At 44.6% G+C, this 20,119-nt stretch overlaps 2 protein-coding genes across 4 annotated transcripts in view; both read right to left on the bottom strand.

Annotated features, from left to right (window-relative positions):
* LOC144031411 (polyamine-transporting ATPase 13A3-like) overlaps positions 1-19,776 on the bottom strand; it is an 80,481-nt gene extending 60,705 nt beyond the window's left edge. Inside the window, exon 1 of one of the 2 annotated variants that reach the window (XM_077538591.1) lies at positions 19,724-19,776. The gene's annotated coding sequence lies outside the window, so the exon portion shown is untranslated. The other variant, XM_077538581.1, reaches the window with a different exon arrangement.
* LOC144031403 (uncharacterized) lies at positions 12,707-16,004 on the bottom strand. Of its 2 annotated transcripts, none has more exons than XR_013287523.1 (5): positions 15,536-16,004; positions 15,188-15,311; positions 14,717-14,881; positions 14,383-14,596; positions 12,707-13,026 (listed from the first exon to the last, which is right to left on the bottom strand). XR_013287523.1 is itself a non-coding variant. In XM_077538520.1 (5 exons), the coding sequence occupies exons 2-5, from the start codon at positions 15,198-15,200 to the stop codon at positions 12,923-12,925; spliced, it is 492 nt and encodes a 163-aa protein (XP_077394646.1). In that variant the 5' UTR covers positions 15,201-15,311; positions 15,536-16,004; the 3' UTR covers positions 12,707-12,922. The 2 variants fall into 2 exon arrangements, 1 of the variants encoding a protein (XP_077394646.1); XM_077538520.1 differs by having other exon boundaries at positions 14,717-14,877.
* Positions 19,777-20,119: the final 343 nt, after the last annotated feature.

Here is a 20,119-nt window from a genome sequence, read left to right as displayed (position 1 = left end):
GAGTTCCCCCGTCTCAGAAGAGTTGCCGTCGTCTCGAGTTCCCCCGTCTCGGCTGAGTTGCCATCGTCTCAAGTTCCCTCGTCTCGGCAGAGGTGCCGTCATCTCGAGTTCCCTCGTCTCGGCAGAGTTGCCGTCGTCTCAAGTTCCCTCATCGCGGCAGAGTTCTTGCCGTCTCAAGTTCTCTCGCTCAAGTCCCGGCGGCGTCCGCGTCCGTCCAGCGGCCGCCTCTCTCGCTCAAGTGTCCATGAGCCCCGTCTACCGCGGCTTCAAGTCAAGTAAAGTCCATCTTTAGTAATGTTTGGGTCTTGTCTCATGTCTGGAGTCGCGTCTGGGTTAAGTTTGAGTTGAGTTCATGACCTGTTGGGTGTGAGGTCAAGTGTCTGTCTTGTACTGATGTAACCATCATCTAGTTTCAACCAGTTTCAGGCTATGTGATGTCAATCTTTAATCCTTTAAGTGATGTATGGACCTATGTGATGTCATCCTTTAGTCCTTTACTTGCTACAACCAATAAAATCGAATCACTGTCTGTTGGTGCAATCTGAGAAGTGTGTGTGTTTCGCCGGATTATTGTTTTCTGTCCCTCTGTGCAACTCTCTTTGTTTCTCGTCTAGTCAAGTTTGTTCTACGCCTCTCGATGTGAATAAATAGTTAAAACCTTATTTGTGTCTGCGCTTTGGGATCAACCTCCAGCACACAACAGTTGTGTATAATTATTGACAGCTTTATGTGCCCGAGGGACTCACAAGCACTAACTGACTTGCGCAATTTGACAAAAATTAACTAAGTAAAGTTACTTACTATTGACACTGAACTGGCTTGACAAGCCCATGTTAACGCTTGTATTTGATTCTACATCATTGTATATTTATAAATGAAAATGAAATACAGAGCCTTGGTGTTATGGTTTGGGTTTTGTTTAGTCATCTGTGTTTGGTTTGGTCTTAGTTTAGTCTCCTTGTCGTTGAACGCATCATCCCAGTCCCCTTGTCTTCCAATCAGCACTCTCTGCCCCTTATCTCATGTCCGGGTGTTTGTCATTGTCTAATTAGTCTGCTCATATTTAGTTCCCTACTTCCCTGCACTCTTTGTCGGATCATTGGTTTGTGTCACTTAGTCTTTGTCTCGGGTTAGTCTTCTAGTATGTTTTGTTTGTTACTTTGCATCTGAGTTTTGGTCTTTTGTTACTGACAATTTACTCCTTGTGACTTTCTTTGGAAATAAAATCAACAACCCCGTCTAAACCTGATAGAATGATTCGACCAAACCTGGACCCAGCGGGGAGATCCGGACATCGACCAGCACTCCGTCCGTCGACTGTTTAATGCCGTCAGCCTGTCGACCTCCCTCACTCCCTCCACGTAGGTTCCGCTTTTTTGTCCAGTGTCCCTTCTTTGTCTCACACTCACTCGTGTCTTATGGTTTGTCCAATAGTGTACCTTGTCCCGCTGTTTTGTCCCGCCATGCCTTAGTTGACCCTGATTTCACTATAGAATTTAAGTAACCTCACCAATTCTGATTTTGATTCCGACTCTGAGTTAGATAATTACAGTTACGACCCCTCCTTTCACACATCTCCTAGTATGTTACGATGTTCACCTTCTCCCTCTTTTGTAGACCCCGAAAATATTGGCTCCCCTGCGGCTGTTTTTTTTTTTTTTTTTTTTTTTTTTTTTTTTTTTAATCTTCAGCGTCCCCCCCCAATTCCTTTTCCTCCTGCGTCGCTCATATTTATGTGTCCTATCCACCACTGTCACATCAGTTAGAACCTGTCCCCACACCACTTTGTCCCTCTAGTCTTGTTCAGTCGAGTCACATTCCCTCAGCCTCGGTATCCTCGGTCCCGAGTGTGTTTTGTATTCCCCGCTCTCTTGGTCAACAGGCTGATGTGACTCCAGCCCCAGCTCCTCGTTTGGCGGCGCACGCCGTGCGGCCGCCGCCTCCTGCTCTTCTTCCGGAGGTGCATGCCCTGCAGCAGCCGCCTCCTGCGCCACGCCCTGCGGCCGTCGCCCCAAGCTCCTCTTCCGGCGGCGCACAGCCTACGGCCGCCGCCTCCTGCTTCTCATCTGGCGGCGCCGGATGTGGAGCAGGAGGTGGCGAACGCCCTGCGGTCGCCGCCTCCTGCTCCATGTCCGGTGCGCCTTCTTGCTCCTCATCCGGCGGTGCACGCCCTGCAACCGCCGCCTCCTGCTCCTCGTCTGGCGGCGCACACCCTGCAGCCGCCGCCTCCTGCTCCTCGTCTGGCGGCGCACGCCCTGCGGCCGCCGCCTCCTGCTCTTCATCCGGTGGTGCACGCCCTGCGGCCTCCGCCTCCTGCTCCTCATCCGGCGGCGCACGCCCTGCGGCCGCCGCCTCCTGCTCTTCATCCGGTGGTGCCTGCCCTGCGGTCGCCGCCTCCTGCTCCTCGTCCGGCGGCGCACGCCCTGCGGCCGCCGCCTCCTGCTCTTTGTCCGGTGGCGCACGCCCTGCGACTGCCGCCTCCTGCTCCACGTCCGGTGCACTCTCCTGCTCCACGTCCGGCGCGCCCTCTTGGTCCTCACCCGGAGGTGCACGCCCTGCGGCCGCCGCCTCCTGCTCCTCGTTTGGCGGCGCACGCCCTGCGGCCGCCGCCTCCTGCTCCTCGCCCGGCGGTGCACACCCTGCGGCTGCGGCCTCCTCCTGCTACTCGCCCGGCGTCAGCGACGCCCTCCTGAATGGCCCCGCCGGGCCCTCCTCGCCGGGCGTCGTGGACCGTGTTCCCACCTTCATGCCCCCTTCCTCCCGCCCCTTTTTTGGACTTTGGCTTGTTTTTGTTGGGACGTCTGGGAGCCGTCCCTTGGGGGGTACTTTTATGGTTTGGGTTTTGTTTTGTCATCTGTGTTTGGTTTGGTCTTACCCCGGGTTTTCACCGGTTGCGGTTGCGGTGCGGTTGCGGTGCGGTCCGGTCCGGCGACGCAAGCAATTAGATTCCATTCATTCGAATGGTGCAGTTTACACCGCTTGCGGGTGCGTTGCGTGTCGACTGCGGAAGGCCTGCGGCGTGCCGCAAGCCTTCCGCAAGGATAGACCTATTTTCTATTTTTGCCGGACGCCGCAGCGGTAGGCCTCCGGCAAATGGCAAGCTAGCACAAAACACATCGAGCGGGACAGGAAGACCGAGGCAGTTTCAAAATAAATTTCCGGTTACCTTTCAGAATAAAACACTCGCCAGCTCCTATTTCGCAAGCTTTCAGCAAAACGTGACGTGGGCGTCGCCGGGCCATGTGCTCATTCACGGTTTAGACACCAGCGAACATGGACGAGGAGAGGTTTATATTGGAGGTGGAAAACCACAAAATAATATATGACACGGCACATCCTTTTTATAAGGACTGTAATGTATTGTGAGTTTGATGTTCGCGATTGCTTGTTGTGCCCGTCTCGCTTGCCGTACTGAGCGGCAGCCGGACGGGGAAGACAGAAATAAAGAGTGGACCCGCACTGACCCGACTCTCGTTATTAATATACTTTACAAGGACAACCAAAAAAAGGATGCTGCATGGAATCTCATAGCAGAAGAAGAAGAAAAGGTTAAATCAAAAGAAGTCCACCTCTCTTTCTGCTTCTCTGTTGAGCACAGACATTCTGTATGTTTGTCGTTGTGAAATGCCACATGATCGCGCGCGCGCGGTCCCGCGAGACACGTTGGGAAGTGGGCGGCGATGGAGCTGCCGGACCGCAGCTGTGCGGAGCCGGTGTGGATTGACAAAAAAATTGACCCGTCCGGAGCACGCAGTCAAGACGCACCGCACCGCAACCGCACCGCAACCGCATCCGGTGAAAACCCGGGGTTAGTTTAGTCTCCTTGTCATTGAATGCATCATCCCAGTCCCCTTGTCTTCCAATCAGCACCCTCAGTCCCTTGTGTCATGTCCAGGTGTTTGTCATTGTCTAATTAGTCTGCTCCTATTTAGTTCCCTCCTTCCCTGCACTCTTTGTCGGATCATTGTTTTTGTGTCACTGAGTCTTTGTCATTCGTCTCGGGTTAGTCTTCTAGTATGTTTTGTTTGTTACTTTGCATCTGAGTTTTGGTCTTTTGTTACTGACAATTTACTCCTTGTGCATTGCTTGCCTCTTAGTTTATGTCTTTGGAAATAAAATTCATTTTTTGTTCCTAACACCTGTAAGCCTGCCTCACCTAATTGCTTCCTGCATTTGGGTCCTCAACAACCCTGTCTAAACCTGACACTTGGACACCACCAAATACTGTAAACAACAGTAATCCCAAAAAAAAAAAATTGCAAAATCCGTTAATAATATAAGAATATAAGAAAATTGATGCCCTTGAGAGTGGGGTGGGGTATAAAGTCAAAATTGAAGAATTATTCCACATACTAAAAGCATGAGGTTGAAAATGATAACTACCGGTACAAAAAATACCAAGCTACAGTTGAGCCAAATTTCAAATTGGTAGGATGGAAGCTGTGGATGGAAGGAATTTCAGTAACTCACCATAAGTTGTTCCCTCTCTGTTCTTGGTGTTATATCAAATGAGGGTGTGGAATCATGCAAGGCTGCACCTTGCACCTTGTGAACCAGCTGAAGTCAACTCCCCTTTTTTTTTTCTTTTTTTTTGAAGAGGACGACAAAAGGGCCTATTTCAATATAAAATATCCTCCAGGGATTTGGATGGTTTTAGAATGAAAGCCTCATACAATATTTACTGAAGGTAAAATCTATTTTACTAATATGCTGCACAAATATTCCTGCTTATTTCAAAAAGTGAAACTCATATCACCTAACACAGGAAGTTATTTTTCAGCGGGCCAATTTCTTCATTTTTTTTTCTATTGTTCTTTTAATTTTTGACTGCTTCTTTTGAAAATCCAATCTCTTAAATTCATTAAAATTGTAATAATTACTAGGTGTAGTGGATGGTTCACGTTTCAAAGCTACCCACTGCCATTAATGATTAAGATCTAAGAACTTTTAGGACATCCATGTGTCTGCCTCTCTGTGAGTCTTCCAGTCCTTCTGCATCTCTGTTGATACTTTCCTAAAAGATCAGCCTCAATCCTTAAACTATTCTATCTTGTGCACACCTATTCATTCTTTTTATGTTTTTAAGAATTACCTTATTGTTCATTTATTAATTGCTTATTATATAAATTATTGACAAACATCCCTCCATCCATTTTCTTAACCGCTTGCTCCTCACAAGGGTCGCAGTGGTGCTGGAGCCTATCTAATCTGGCTTCGGGCAGTAGGCGGGGTACACCCCGAACTGGTTGCCAGCCAATCGCAGGACACACAGACGAACAACCATCCACACACACAAGCACAGCTAGGGACAATTTGGAGCACCCAATTTACCCAGAGAAGACCCACGCAGGCATGGGGAGAACATGCAAACTCCACCCAGGAAGATCTTGTGTCTCACATGTTTCGGTTTTGGGTGGTTGGGTTTTAGTTTGGATTTGGGTGTGTGTGTCGTCTTTTGTCCAGTTTTGTCTCCCCTAGTCTCGTCACTGTTAACCTTGTCCACCTGTGTGTGTCTCCCCTCCCCGTTTGTGTGACCTAATTAGTGCCCTCTGCCTGCTGTGTTTCCCAGGTGTGTCTGGTTATTGTCTCATTAGTGTTGGTATAAGGGAGTGGTGTTTGTTGCACGCGGGTGTGGGAGCATTGTATGTTGTATTGCAGTGTTGTGTTGTTTCTAGTTAGTCATCCACGCCACGCAAAGTCATCCACGCCACGCCAAGTCTTCCACGCCACGCCAAGTCTTCCACGCCGCGCCAAGTCTTCATGCTATGCCCTGTCTGCCCACCTTCATCATCCCAAATCTGCCCTCATTCATCATACCTAGTCTGCTCCACGTAATGCCACGCCAGTCCACGTTCAATATAGTCAATAAAGTCATTCTCATTCTTGGTTGTCTCCCTGCCGTATTTCTCCACCTTTGGGTCCACCCATCACACCCCCATCGTGACAGAATGCTCCCACCAACCTGGACCCAGCGTAGGACTCAGGTCCCCGTTGCGGCTCCCGGCCGGCTTCAGGTCCCCGTTCCGGCTCCCCGCCGGCTTCAGGACCCCGTCCCTTGCCGATGCAGCTCCTGGCCTCTCTGTCCCTGGCCGACGCAGCCCCTGGCGTCTCAGGTCCCCTTGTCGCGGCCAATTGCCGCAGTCTCAGGACTCATTGCGGCCGAGTTACCGCCGTCTCAGTTCCCTTCGTCGCGGCCAATAGCCGCCATCTCAAGTCCCCTCGTCGCGGCAGAACTGCCGACGTCTGAAGTCCCCTCATCGCGGCCGATAGCCGCCGTTTCAGGACTCATTGCGACGGAGTTGCTGCCGTCTCAGCTCCCTTCGTTGCGGCCGATAGCCGCCGTCTCAAGTCCCCTCGTTGCGGCAGAATTGCCGCCGTCTCAGGTCCCTTCGTCGGGGCCGATTGCCGCAGTCTCAAGTCCCCTCGTTGTGGCAGAATTGCCGCCGTCTGAAGTCCCCACGTCCCGGCCGATTGCCGCTGTCTCGGGACTCATTGCGGTGGAGTTGCCGCCGTCTCAGGTCCCCTCGTCACGGCCGATGGTCGTCGTCTCAAGTCTCCCCGTCGCGGCAGAGCTACAGCCGTCTCAAGTCCCCAGCGTCATCGTCTCTGCCCCAGCCAAAGTCCCCAGCGTCATCGTCTCTGCCCCAGCCAAAATCCCGAGCGTCATCGTCTCTGCCCCAGCCAAAATCCCGAGCGTCATCATCTCTGCCCAGCCAAAATCCCAAGCGTCATCGTCTCTGCCCCAGCCAAAATCCCGAGCGTCATCGTCTCTGCCCCAGCCAAAATCCCGAGCGTCATCATCTCTGCCCATCCAAAATCCCAAGCGTCATCGTCTCTGCCCCAGCCAAAATCCCGAGCGTCATCGTCTCTGCCCCAGCCAAAGTCCCGAGCGTCATCGTCTCTGCCCCAGCCAAAGTGCCGAGCGTCATCGTCTCTGCCCCAGTCAAAGTCCCGAACGTCATCGTCTCTGCCCCAGCCAAAGTCCCGAACATCATAGTCTCTGCCCCGGCCAAAGTCTCCAGGCCTGGGGTCTGCCCCAGGCAGCGCCGTCACGGCGGCTGATCCAGGGCCCAGCGCCAGGCGGCGCAAGAGACGGGCCCACCGTGGGGACCGGCCCTTGGCGGCGCCACCCCTGTTTCCACCCCTTGAGCCCGCAATTATGCCGCCTCATGGGCCGCCCCCCGATGCGAATTTTATGGACTTTTGTAAGGCCGTCTTTCGCCCCTTAGTGGCCTCGTATTCGTGCCCTGATTAAGGGCAGAGTTGCTCCCTGTCCCGTCCCCACCCTCCCCATTTGGGCTCATCTTTTTGTTTTGGGGACGTCTGGGAGCCGTCCCTTGGTGGTGGGGTACTGTCATGTTTTGGTTTTGGGTGGTTGGGTTTTAGTTTGGTTTTGGGTGTTTGTGTTGTCTTTAGTACAGTTTTGTCTCCCCTAGTCTCGTCACTGTTAACCTTGTTCACCTGTGTGTGTCTCCCCTCCCCGTTTGTGTGACCTAATTAGTGCCCTCTGCCTGCTGTGTTTCCCAGGTGTGTCTGGTTATTGTCTCATTAGTGTTGGTATAAGGGAGTGGTGTTTGTTGCACGTAGGTGTGGGATCATTCTATGTTGTATTGCAGTGTTGTGTTGTTTCTAGTTAGTCATCCACGCCACGCCAAGTCTTACACGTCATCCACGCCACGCCAAGTCTTACAAGTCATCCACGCCACACCAAGTCTTCCACGCCAAGTCTTCCACGTCTTCCACGCCACGTCAAGTCTTCCACGTCATCCACGCCACACCAAGTCTTCCACGCCACGCCAAGTATTCCAAGTCTTCCACGCCAAGTCTTCACGCTATGCCCTGTCTGCCCACCTTCACACCATCATACCAAGTCTGCCCTCATTCATCATGCCAAGTCTGCTCCACGTAATGCCACGCCAGTCCACGTTCAATATAGTCAATAAAGTAATTCTCATTCCTGTTTGTCTACCTGCCGTATTTCTCCGCCTTTGGGTCCACCCATCACACCCCCATCGTGACAGAATGCTCCCACCAACCTGGACCCAGCGGAGGACTCAGGTCCCCGTTCCCGCTCCCGGCTCCTCGTTCTGCGGCCTTGGGCTCAGGGGTGCGGGCCGGGGCGGGGGTGTTCCGGGTGTCTGGGTTGGCTCGCCGACCGGTGTCCGCCCGGGTGACGTGGGGGTGGCCTTGGTGCTGCCGCGGCTCGGGGGATTCCGGGGGTGCGGTGCTCGCTTCGGTTGATGGCTCCTTTCTTTGGTGGCGGTCCTTATACATGCCAGATCCATCACATCAGCATCTACTGAAATTCAAACAGAATTTTCCTCACCCTCCCACTGCTCGTTGAATTGGTCGGTGCTGATGTCTGTGGATCACACTTTGCTTTATCTATCCTTCCCTCCTTCCTCTCTTTAGTTTATCCTCTGGTCACTTTAGATCTCCTCAATTTGTTGGAATTTAGAGGTTTCTGGGGTTGGCGTAAGACTGGTTTTGTAACCACGCAGGAGGTGTTTGGTTGGTGCTGGATTTTACTTTGATGGACTGGATGTGCTGGTTTCTGTGGATCTCACTCTGCCTCATCGATCCTTCCCTCCTTCCTCTCTTTAGTTTTTCCTCTGGTCTCTTGAGATCTCGTTAATTTGTTGGAATTTAGAGGTTTCTGGGGTTGGCGTAAGACTCTGGTTTTGTAACCATGCGGAAGGCAGGAAGTGTTTGGTCGGTGCTGGATTTCACTTTGATTTATCTTTCTTTTCTTTGTATCTTTTCTGACCTTTTCTCTGGTCTCCTGACCGTTTGAACATCACGACTCTGGCGAGACTCTGAAGTATGTGGTTGTGGTGAAGGGTAATGGGATTTTTATGAGGTTTTAGGTCAATTAATGAGTATAAATTTACACATATTTGCACGCACACACCCCTGCATGCGCATGCACGCAAACGCACGCACGCAAACGCACACATACACGTAAAAAAAAAAAAGAGCAATGATGATAAGACGTTGAATCGGTAAGACTACCAAATGAACAGTTCTGAGGTCATTCTCATTCCTGTTTGTCTCCCTGCCATATTTCTCCGTCTTTGGGTCCACCCATCACATCCCCATCGTGACAGAGCCGACCTATCAACAAGCACCGTTATTTAAAACACACACATAGCGACTGCATCAGGGTCATGAACAACAGTGCAATTAATTGTTTATTGTGAAGCCTCTTCATTTTGTGTGCTAATTGAGCTTATTTTTGCCCTTTTCTTAGTTCTGACGGCATTGTTGGTGTGTTGTTTAACATGTACAAGACATGTAGACGACATTAAATGTCTGTTGAAACCAAAGAACGAATTTGAGCCTTGATTGAACTCAAAGGGAGTAACACTTGCAGTTTACAGTTCCTGAATGAAGAGCGCACTTTTTCTGCACCAATTCTACAGTACAATATAGGTTATAAGATTGAGTCGACATCTCATGCACAGCCCTTCATTGGTTCATTTTATTTATTATTATTTTTTTTTATTTAACCTTTATTTAACCAGGATAGTCCCGTTGAGATTAAGAACCTCTTTTTCAAGGGAGTCCTGGCCAAGAGGCAGCAAAACAGTTTTCATTACAGTTACAAATAAAAGTTTCACTTACAATCACATAAAAATTATATAAAACAGTTACAAATCAATGAGGCCGTCTCAAGTGCTCTTAATCTGGATCTAAAATCGTTCAATGAAACAAGTTCCGTTAGTTTCCAGTCCTTTTGCAACATGTTCCATGCAGAAGGGGCAGAGAAAACAAAAGCCTTTTTCCCCAGCTCAGTGCGGGCAAATGGAACAGAGAGCAACAAAAGATCATTGGAACGCAAAGCATAAGAATCAACACTTTTCAATGTGATTAAATTACAAATATAAGAGGGCAGCAGTCCAAGCATAGCCTTGTAAATAAAAATGTACCAGTGAGTCAACCTCCTGGTGGACAAAGGAGGCCATCCCACTCGAGAGTACAGTTCACAGTGATGGGTCAAGGCTCTACAATTTGTAACAAACCTCAAAGCAGCATGATATACAGAGTCAATCTTACTCAAACACTGAGCTGAAGCATTCATATACAACACATCCCCATAATCTAAAACAGATAAAAAAGTTGCAGTGACAAGACGCTTTTTGACCTCAAAAGAAAAACAACATTTATTCCGAAATAAGAAACCCAGTTTTAGTTTGAGTTTCTTCACGAGGTTCTCAACATGGGGTTTAAAAGTCAAAGTGTCGTCAAGCAAAATACCAAGATACTTATATGTATGAACCACCTCTATTTCATTTCCCTCCAGAGTGGACACTTTGGGGGGAAATTGTGGGCTTTTCCTGGAATTTGAAAACAACATCAGTTTAGTTTTGTCCGCATTAAGGACTAGTTTTAGTTGCAGAAGTGTGTGCTGCACAACATTAAAAGCTTTCTGCAACGAAGCAACAGCAGCAGCTGAGCATGAGCCAAAGGAGTAAATTATTGTGTCATCAGCATAAAAATGCATATTGGCGTCCAACACGCTTTGTCCCAGATCATTAATGTACATAATGAACAGGAGGGGTCCGAGCACAGAGCCCTCCCTTACGAAACGAAAATATATTTACCAATATATTATTTGAAATATATTGCAACATATTCAAATATATTATTTCCCAGTATATACAACAATATATTATATATTGTAAATATATGGAATTTTATATTAGTGATAATACACTCCTGATCAAAATCTTAAGACCAGTTAAAAAATTGCAAGAATTTGCATTTTGCACTGTTGTATCTTAAGAAGGTTCTAAGTAGAGTTTCAGAATGCAAAAAGAAAGAAATGGGAACAAGAGACCAAATATTTTGAGCAGGCAATTTATTGAAAAGAACAATTTCACTGAAATAGGCTGTTCATCAGCTGATCAAAAGTTTAAGACCACATCCTTTAAAAGCCCAAATCTGTGCAAAAATTTGGATTCCATGTCATTTTCTGTCAAGTAATCACACTGTCAAGACCTTTTGATGGGAAAAGCAAAAAAAACTCACTGCCTTCGAAAGTGGCAGGATTGTTGAGCTGCATAGACAAGGCCTCTCACAACGTTCCATCGCTGCTGAGGTTGGACGCAGTAAGACAGTCGTTTTGCATTTCTTAAAAGATCCTGAGGTTTATGGATAAAAAAAATCAAGTGGTAGACCCAAAAAAATCTTACCGGCACTGAGCCGGAGGATCCGAATGGCTGTTCATCAAGACACGGGGCGATGCTCATCCCAAATTAAAGCCATTACTGGTGCTGACTGCAGCCCAATAACCATCAGACGGCATCTGCAAAGGAACGGCTTCAAAAACAAAAAACGTCTTCAAAGGCCACGTCTCCTGCAACGCCACAAAATTGCCCGTTTGGCCTTTGTAAGGGAGCACCAAACATGGGACGTTCAAAGTTGGAAGAAAGTTTTATTCTCTGATGAGAAAATAATTAACCTTGATGGTCTTGATGCCTTCCAACGCTACTGGCATGACAAGGAGATGCCACCTGAAATTTTTTCAACACGGCACAGCAGAGGGGGCGCCATCATGATCGGGGATGCTTTTTCCTTCAATGGAACAATGGAGCTCCAGGTTGTGCAGGGGCATCAAACAGCAGCTGGCTACGTGGAGATGTTGCAGCGGGCATCCCTCATGACTGAGGGCCCTCGTCTGTGTGGTGATGACTGGGTTTTTCAGCAGGACAATGCTGCAATTCGCAATGCCCGTCTCACAAAGGATTTTTTTCAGGAGAATAACATCACTCTTTTGGATCATCCTGCATGTTCCCCTGATCTAAATCCAATTGAGAACATTTGGGGATGGATGGCAAGGGAAGTTTACAAAAATGGACATCAGTTCCAGACAGTGGATGCCCTTCGTGAAGCCATCTTCACCACTTGGAGCAACATTCCTACAAGCCTTTTGGAAACACTCGCATCAAGCACGCCAACACAAATTTTTGAAGTGATCAACAATAATGGTGGAGTTACTCATTACTGAGTCTGTTTTCGAGACTTTAATTTCTGTTTTAGGGCTTTTTTTGAGCTATGGTCTTAAACTTTTGATCAGCTGATGAACAGCCTATTTTAGTTAAATTGTTCTTTTCAATTAATTGCCTGTTCAAAACATTTGGTCTCTTGTTCCCATTTCTTCTTTTTGCATTCTGAAACTCTACTTAGAACCTTCTTAAGATACAACAGTGCAAAATGCAAATTCTTGCAATTTTTTAACTGGTCTTAAGATTTTGATCAGGAGTGTATATTACACAAGATATTATATCTTCATGTAATATATTGTAATATATTGCAAAATATCCAAAAAATTGCCGCTTTCCATATATCACAATATATTGAGTATAAGATATAATATATTTGTTTATATATTCCAAAATATATTTAATTATATATTCATAAATATCCAGTCATGCCTTGTAATTTATACAGGAAAATGTATTGGTAATATATGTAAAGATATAGTGTTGCATATATTTTCAATGTATGTGTCAATGTATTTTACATATATGGAGAAATATATGAACATATATGTAAAAATATATGAGAAAATATATGGTAGAATGTACCATAAATATGTAAAAATATGTGCATTAATATATTTATTACATTATAGAATAGGTGTGTAATTATATAGAAATGTGTAACAAACAGTATATGGGCAAATCATTAACACAGACTAATAGGCATTTATCAAAATTCACCTTTATTTCCTTTTAAAAGAAAAGCAAAAAAAAACTACAGGATTTTGAGGCAGACATGTACTTTGTTCACAGGAACAGCATTAAACAGTGCAAATTCTTGAAAGTGCAATCTTGTATAAGTACAAACAAATTTATTTATTATTATTATTTATTATCCTATAATAGTGCAATACACAAGTTGAAAATACTTATAAAGCTTACAATTTCCGCTTCACCTGATGTCTTAGCTCACAGATTCGATTATTGATGGACTTTCTCACATCAGCTTCTTTGGCCCCGGGAAACTGCTGGACAACAGCATCTGTTAAACAGAACAACACTGTGATTACCCACCCATGTCCTTCTGTTTTCTGTCCATCTGCCCCACTGTCTGTGTATATTACTGGATAGCTGATAGCCCATACATGCCCGCGCAAGCAGTTGAAGACAAAGACTGCCATCTTACTCCTCCCATCTCGTGAGCAGACAACTGTATAAACTGTACGTATATGCACAGATTAGACATACACAGCTCGTAGGGTAGAGGTTGGCGGGATGGTCACTATTTTTTAACAAGTGGATGGTATATGCTGCTTTGAAGACCCCTTTTTCTTTTATTGCTCAGTTCCTTAGACCCCAATATTAGATTTGGCAGAGGAATCTTTTGTTGAATTACAGGTATAATTCTTAAATAAAAAATATACAAGTTTCCTTCTGTAAACATCATTAAGCATATCAATTGTACATTTACTTAAGGCAAGTTGTAAAATGTCTTAAGTCCTCGTTTATATTTAACAAATTCAAATCACAAGTCAGGCTCTTTCTACTAAGTACTGGGGGTGTGACTTGCCTAGTACCTGACGATTCGATCCATAGGTCACGATTCGATTCGATACCGATTAATCCCGATATGAATTTGCAAGTCGATTGTTGCGATTTTTTTACTCAAATTTAGAAAATACCATTCAGTAAACTTGTACACTGAAAGATTTCAGTCTTATAACTGTGAGCCACTGTATTTAACAAACAGGTTGTAACATTTTTCATGTTTGAACAGCATTGAAATAAAATATTAAGGCTTAATGTTCCATTAATATAACATTCTTCCATGCTAAAGGTGTGAAAGTTAGACGTTTTGTTGAATATTTTTCCATCAAAAATGGATGTTAAAAAATCGATTCGGCTGCCTATTGAATCGATTCGATTTTTTTTGTTAACACCCCTACAAGTACGGTCTCAAATGTTCTTCAATTTTGATTCTGTAAATGTATAGGATCATATGCTGAGAAACATTCCTAGAGAGGAGCAATATGTTAGCCTTGTGGCTACAAAAGTCGTGGCTTATCGGCTATCCAGTCATATATACAAATCAGTGCTCTGCCCCCACTACTTCAACATGGATGGGCAAACTCGGTCCTCGAGGGCCGGTGTCCTGCAGGTTTTGGAGGTTTCCCTCTTGCAACACAAACTGATTCCAATCAACAGGAGCTTGCTGATGAGCTAATCATATACCATCTGTGTTAGAGAAGGGAAACATCCAAAACCTGCAGGACTCCGGCCCTCGCAGACAGAGTTTGACCCATACGTCCTGCTCTGGTTCACTGTAAATGTAAAAAAAAAAGAAAAAAAGTCCACACTCTCAGAGGTGCCCTCAAAACTACCTCTGACAAATTCTTACCTTTCAAAGCTTGAAGCTTCCTTGGGTCGAAAGCCTGTCGACGCTCTGAATTGGGATCCAACTTGCTGCGCCCTCCTTTCAGGTTCGACTTGAGGAGGACTTCTACATCAAAGAGACCCATCAGCAGCACCCGCGCCATACCATTGGGGGTGGTACAAGCTCTTGCACTCTCCCAACAATGTGCTGAGATAGTGACATCTTTGCCAATTTTCACCTGGCATAGACAAAAGTAAAATAAAAATTAAATTGAATTAGAATGTGAAGAGAAGAGAAAAACACCACAAGCAATAATGCTATAAGTTCTAATGTTAGAAATTCAAATACCAGTACTTACTTGTGTGGGTCCGCGAAGTATGCAAAGTGATGTTTCGCCGAGATAGTCACTCTCAGCATCTGGTCCAACAGCATCTTTGGTGGGGCGGTTGTCAACATTTTCGTTGGTCGCGGTGTTGTGGGAAACTAGCTTTTTCACCTCCACCAACAGAGCAGGAATTTCTTTCTTTTTTTTTTTAAAGTACAAGATTATACAGACAGTCAATAACTTTGTCCACGAAGCCACACATCAGTTGACATATCAAATAATTATAACTGGAGTAATTTAGAGTAGACACCGACTCCATGCACAGTTTATCATGCTCGTTCATCCTTTTATCCACAGTGGTCCTACCTATCTGACTACACATGCCAATAATGGGCGACTGCTTTTTAGATGTAGATAGCACATTAAGAATCAGCCTCAGGCTATAGTTGTCTAAATACCATATGATGTACAATAATAATGAATTACATAATGCTCAATACTCGCCTTTAACTACCATGCTTCACAGTTTTGAATTTTCTTTACATAAAGCCTTGATCTGGCTCTGCAGATCACTGATGAGGACGTCGTTTTCCTGGCTAGACAGCAGCTCTCAGTGTAGCCTCTTTTTCTATATTAATTAACAAATACAAATTTAATGTCAATGTTAACACCAATGTAATTGGAAAAAATATTACAGAATAAATGATTAAAATAGTCAAACAAGGATACACGTATGCTAAACTAAACAGAACAAACATTTTGGCGTTTTTTGCTTTGTTTTGTTTTTTTAAATAAGGCAACGCTAACTTGAAGGAGAAAAGTGATAAATTGTGCTTGAGAAGAGCGACTCACCTGCTAACTGAAGAACAACAGCATCTTCGACGGGCCATCCATTAGCAGGCTTCTTGCTGTTAGTTGTGCGACATTGAACAAGATACGTCGTGTTTGTAATGGCAACTGGGTCAAAATAAATTATCCAGTTGATAACGAGGGCGAAGTCCGAACCTATATTTTGACATTTTCTGCTCCGGGCAATTCTTTTACCGTCGCCGGGAGCGAGCTACTCGGCATACTCTAGTCTCGCGTTCAAATGTTTCTTCGCGCCTAACATTGCGCATGCGCCAAAGACATTGCGTGCGCTATGATTGGTTGTCATTCGCGCTGAGCACTCTGGTAAATGTAGTTATTTATATCTCATCCTATCAAACGAGCTAAAGCTACAGAGCAGCTAGGCTATGACAAACATTGAAAATGGACCGATCCAAATAGAAAAGAAAATATATTCCAAGAAGAACCAGATGTTTAATGTTGAAAATGTAGTTGGTATGAAAGGGAATTTCATAGTTGAATACAGATTTTTGATTTGATTTTTTTTTTTTTTTTTTTTTTTTTTTTTTTTTTTTTAAAGAAAATGTATGCTAATTGATCTGCCACAACATCCATGTCTGTATTCATGCATACGTCCAAGATCCAGTGTGGAGGGTTGAAAACAATGGAAGTATATTTCAAGGTGGCCAAAAATAAATATTTCATTATGCAATTTTTTTTGTCTTCATTGTATTTTCTCAATGTTGTACAGTTTATAGTGGGAATATGTGAGCGCACACGCATACACATATATTACAGTATATTGTTGTAACAATCTGTTACACGTAAAAATATAGTGCTCCTTTTGGTCTGGACTGCAATACATTTTTTATATTTATCAATATATACACATATATTGTCTATGCATATATTGCAATATATAGTGAAATATAAATACTAAATGTCATATATGGGAATATATCGCTAAATGTATTGCATGATATTTTGCTATATATTGCAATATATTTTCGTTTCGTAAGGGCTGCGGCACCCCTTTGTGAACACTCATGAATTCAGAACATAAACCATCATGTTTAATACATTGGGTCCTGTCACTCAAATAATTTGTGAACCACGAGACTACATCATCTGACAGACCAAGACTGATGAGCCTTTGCTTTAACACTGTGTGGTCCACAGTGTCAAATGCCTTTGACAGATCAATAAAAAGTGCAGCACAGTATTGCTTTTTATCAAGAGCAACAAGTATATCATTAACCACTTTTGTAGCAGCAGTCATTGTGCTGTGCTTTTTCCTAAAGCCTGATTGCAAATTTGAGAGCAGTTCATTTGAGTTGAGAAACTCTTTAAGTTGATCACACACAAGAGATTCAAAAATTTTAGATAAGACACACAAGTTTGATATTGGTCTGTAGTTTGTTAAAACAGCTGGGTCACCTCCTTTTAAGAGAGGAACCACAAAAGCTGACTTCCATACTGCAGGGATTACTTTGTTTTCAATTGATCGATTAAAAAGTACTGTAAGAGGCATTGCAATAAAATCAGCAGCCATTTTCAAAAAGTAAGGCTCTATCAAATCTGGTCCTGGAGGTTTTCGGTGATTCAGAATTTTGAGAGCCTTATGAACTTGCTGTACAGTAAAAGGTACAAATCTAAAATGTTCTCCAGAAAACATTTGAGAATTTGTGCAGTGAGGCAAAGAGGCAGCTCCTGTGGAGTCAAACAAAGAACCAGATGACACAAAATGCTTATTAAAGCAGTTTAAGATCTCAGTTCTGTCATAAACTGGAATTGAATCCTTCAAAACAAAAGTAGGAAGAACTTGAGGGCCTTTGTTCACAGAAAAACCCTTGATCACTTTCCAAAATTTTTGTGGATTATTGAGGCTCTCAGAGGTAACAGCTAAGTAGTATTCAGACTTAGCCTTTTTAATAAAAGAAGTACATTTATTTCTCAGTTGTTTAAAAATAGACCAATCACGAACAGAATTACTTTTCCTGGCTTTGGCCCATGCCACATTACGCTGATGAATGACATCAGACAACTCTGGAGAGAACCAGGGGTTTTCTCGCCCCTTTACTCTGAATTTCCTTATGGGGGCATGTTTATTTACAATTTTTTCAAAATTTTCTTTAAAAAATGTCCAAGCTAACTCGACATCTGGCAACAGATTTATATGTTCCCAATTAACAAAGGACAAATCATGATGATAGGCTTGTTCATTAAAATTCTTTAAGTTCCGCTTAAAAATAATACGTGGTTTAGATTTGGGGATTTTTGTATCCCTGCACGCTGCAACAACACAATGATCACTCAGGTCATTACAAAAAACACCCACAGATGAAAATTTATGTGGAGCGTTTGTAAGAATTAAATCAATCAAGGTAGACTTCTCAGGACTTTTAATGTTTGGCCGAGTTGGATGATTGATCAACTGGCTTATATTAACAGAGTCACAGAAAGATTTAAATTCTTCAGAAGAAGTGTTTAACCAATCCCAATTCATGTCTCCTGCCATTAAAAGCTCATTGTAGTTTAATTTAGATAAAAGATATTTTAAAGATGATAATGTCTCCTTGGTGGCAGATGGAGGTCTATAACAACCAACAACAGTTATAGAAAGGGATTTGGCTATTACCAAATTCAAGGCCAGAAACTCCATCTGCTTAGGAATTGACTTAGACAAGACAACTAAAACATCAAATCTTGATTTAACATAGATGGCTACACCACCACCTTTTTTAGGCCTGTCAGTACGATAGACATTGTAGTCATTTATGTTGATGTCATCATCTGTGATGCGTCTTGTCAGCCACGTTTCAGAGATGATCGCAATGTCTGCATCTGTTGATCTAATCCAGATTTTGACTGTATCCATTTTAGGTAGTAAACTACGCACGTTAAGATGAACAATTTTAAGGCCAGACACTGAATTAAAAATCAGAAGGAGTCTGGATACATTGCAGATCAGGTCCAGGGTTTGGTTGCACATTTCCAGATAGTAGTAAAAGTAGAACAATCATCAATCTTTGTTTCACATTACATTTTGACACAAAGTTTTTGTATGTTGAAGTAGAGCAATTCTTTTCACAAAGCGAAAGCGTGAGGTCATATAAAGCGAGAGCATTTTGGAGTTTAAGTAATTCCTTGGGTACCTCAGTCCAGCAGTTTAAGACCCAGACCAAATGAATCTGAGGTTGCTCATAAGCAACATTAGAGTCAGTGCCACCATAATAATTGTCCCGAAAACACAACACATTGTGATGGGTACTCACCCAGGGAATATTGTTGAGTCTCATGTCCCAAGTTGCCAACAAACATATTAAAATAATAAAAAACGCCATTGTCCTTCACTGCAAAGAAATATTGCAGGCTCAGGCTAGTTAGCTCAGCTCCAGGAGGGGCGTGGGCCTCCAAGCCCAGACTCCAGGGGGATGTTGCGGGCTCAAGCCAGCTAGCTCAGCTCAAGGAGGGGCGTGGGCCTCCGGGCCCAGTCTCCAGGGGGATGTTGCAAGCCCAAGCTGATCAGCTCAGCTCCAGGAGGGGCGTGGGCCTCCAAGCCCAGTCTCCAGGGGGATGTTGCGGGCTCAAGCCAGCTAGCTCAGCTCAAGGAGGAGCGTGGGCCTCCGGGCCCAGTCTCCAGGGGGATGTTGCAGGCTCAGGCTAGTTAGCTCAGCTCAAGGAGGGGCATGGGCCTCCGAGCCCAGTCTCCAGGGGGATGTTGCAGGCTCAAGCTAATTAGCTTAGCTCCAGGAGAGATGTGGGCCTCCAAGCCCAGCCTCAAGAGGGATGTTGCAGGCCCAAGCTAGTTAGCTCAACTCCGGGAGGGACGTTGGCCTCCAAGCCAAGTCTCAAGAGGGATGTTGCAAGCTCAAGCTAGTTTGCTCAGCTCCAGGAGGAATGTGGGCCTCCAAACCCAGTCTCTAGGGGGATGTTAAAGGCTCAAGCGAGTTAGCTCGGCCCCAGGTGATGCAGCAGGCCCAAGCCTGTTAGCCAGACTCAGATAATAGCAGTATTTTTTAAACTTAAAATTAAAAAGTCCACAGTTCACTTAAAACATCCAAAGGGATTATCTATAAAAAAAATAAATAATCAACTTCAACTTATTAAAACAAATTCAGATGCAATAAAATCCATTAAAACATCTCAAATCCAGAGAGACACTGAGCAGACAATACACATGCCGCCATCTTGGTTTTACTCTGTTTATACCTTGCAGACAGAGGTTTCACTTGAGGGTGTCAATTGTTGAAGCTGTTTCAAACTCCTTTCCACTGGTGTCCCGCAGGATTCAGCCCAAGGACTTCTACTTTTCTCCATTCATCAACATCAAGTTTCAACATGCCAAATTAATTACCACATGCAAATAAATTGCAACGAAGACACAACCTTTAATCACACACATTTGGTTCCATTTCATTTTCCAATCAAGCAAATCGTGTAAACCTGTAAACCTGATCATTACTGACCAGGGCGGCATAAATCAGTAGTAGAATGGTTGTCTCCCAGCCCTTGTGACCATGTAGCTGTGTCCTTGAACAAGATATTGAATCCCCAGTTGCTCCTCATGCTGTGTCATAAGATGAATGAGGAGGAGCCCGAGTAAAA

Source organism: Festucalex cinctus, chromosome 1 (genome assembly GCF_051991245.1).
Source record: "Festucalex cinctus isolate MCC-2025b chromosome 1, RoL_Fcin_1.0, whole genome shotgun sequence".
NCBI classification, from domain to species: domain Eukaryota; kingdom Metazoa; phylum Chordata; class Actinopteri; order Syngnathiformes; family Syngnathidae; genus Festucalex; species Festucalex cinctus.
This window is presented reverse-complemented; position numbering and strand designations above follow the sequence as displayed.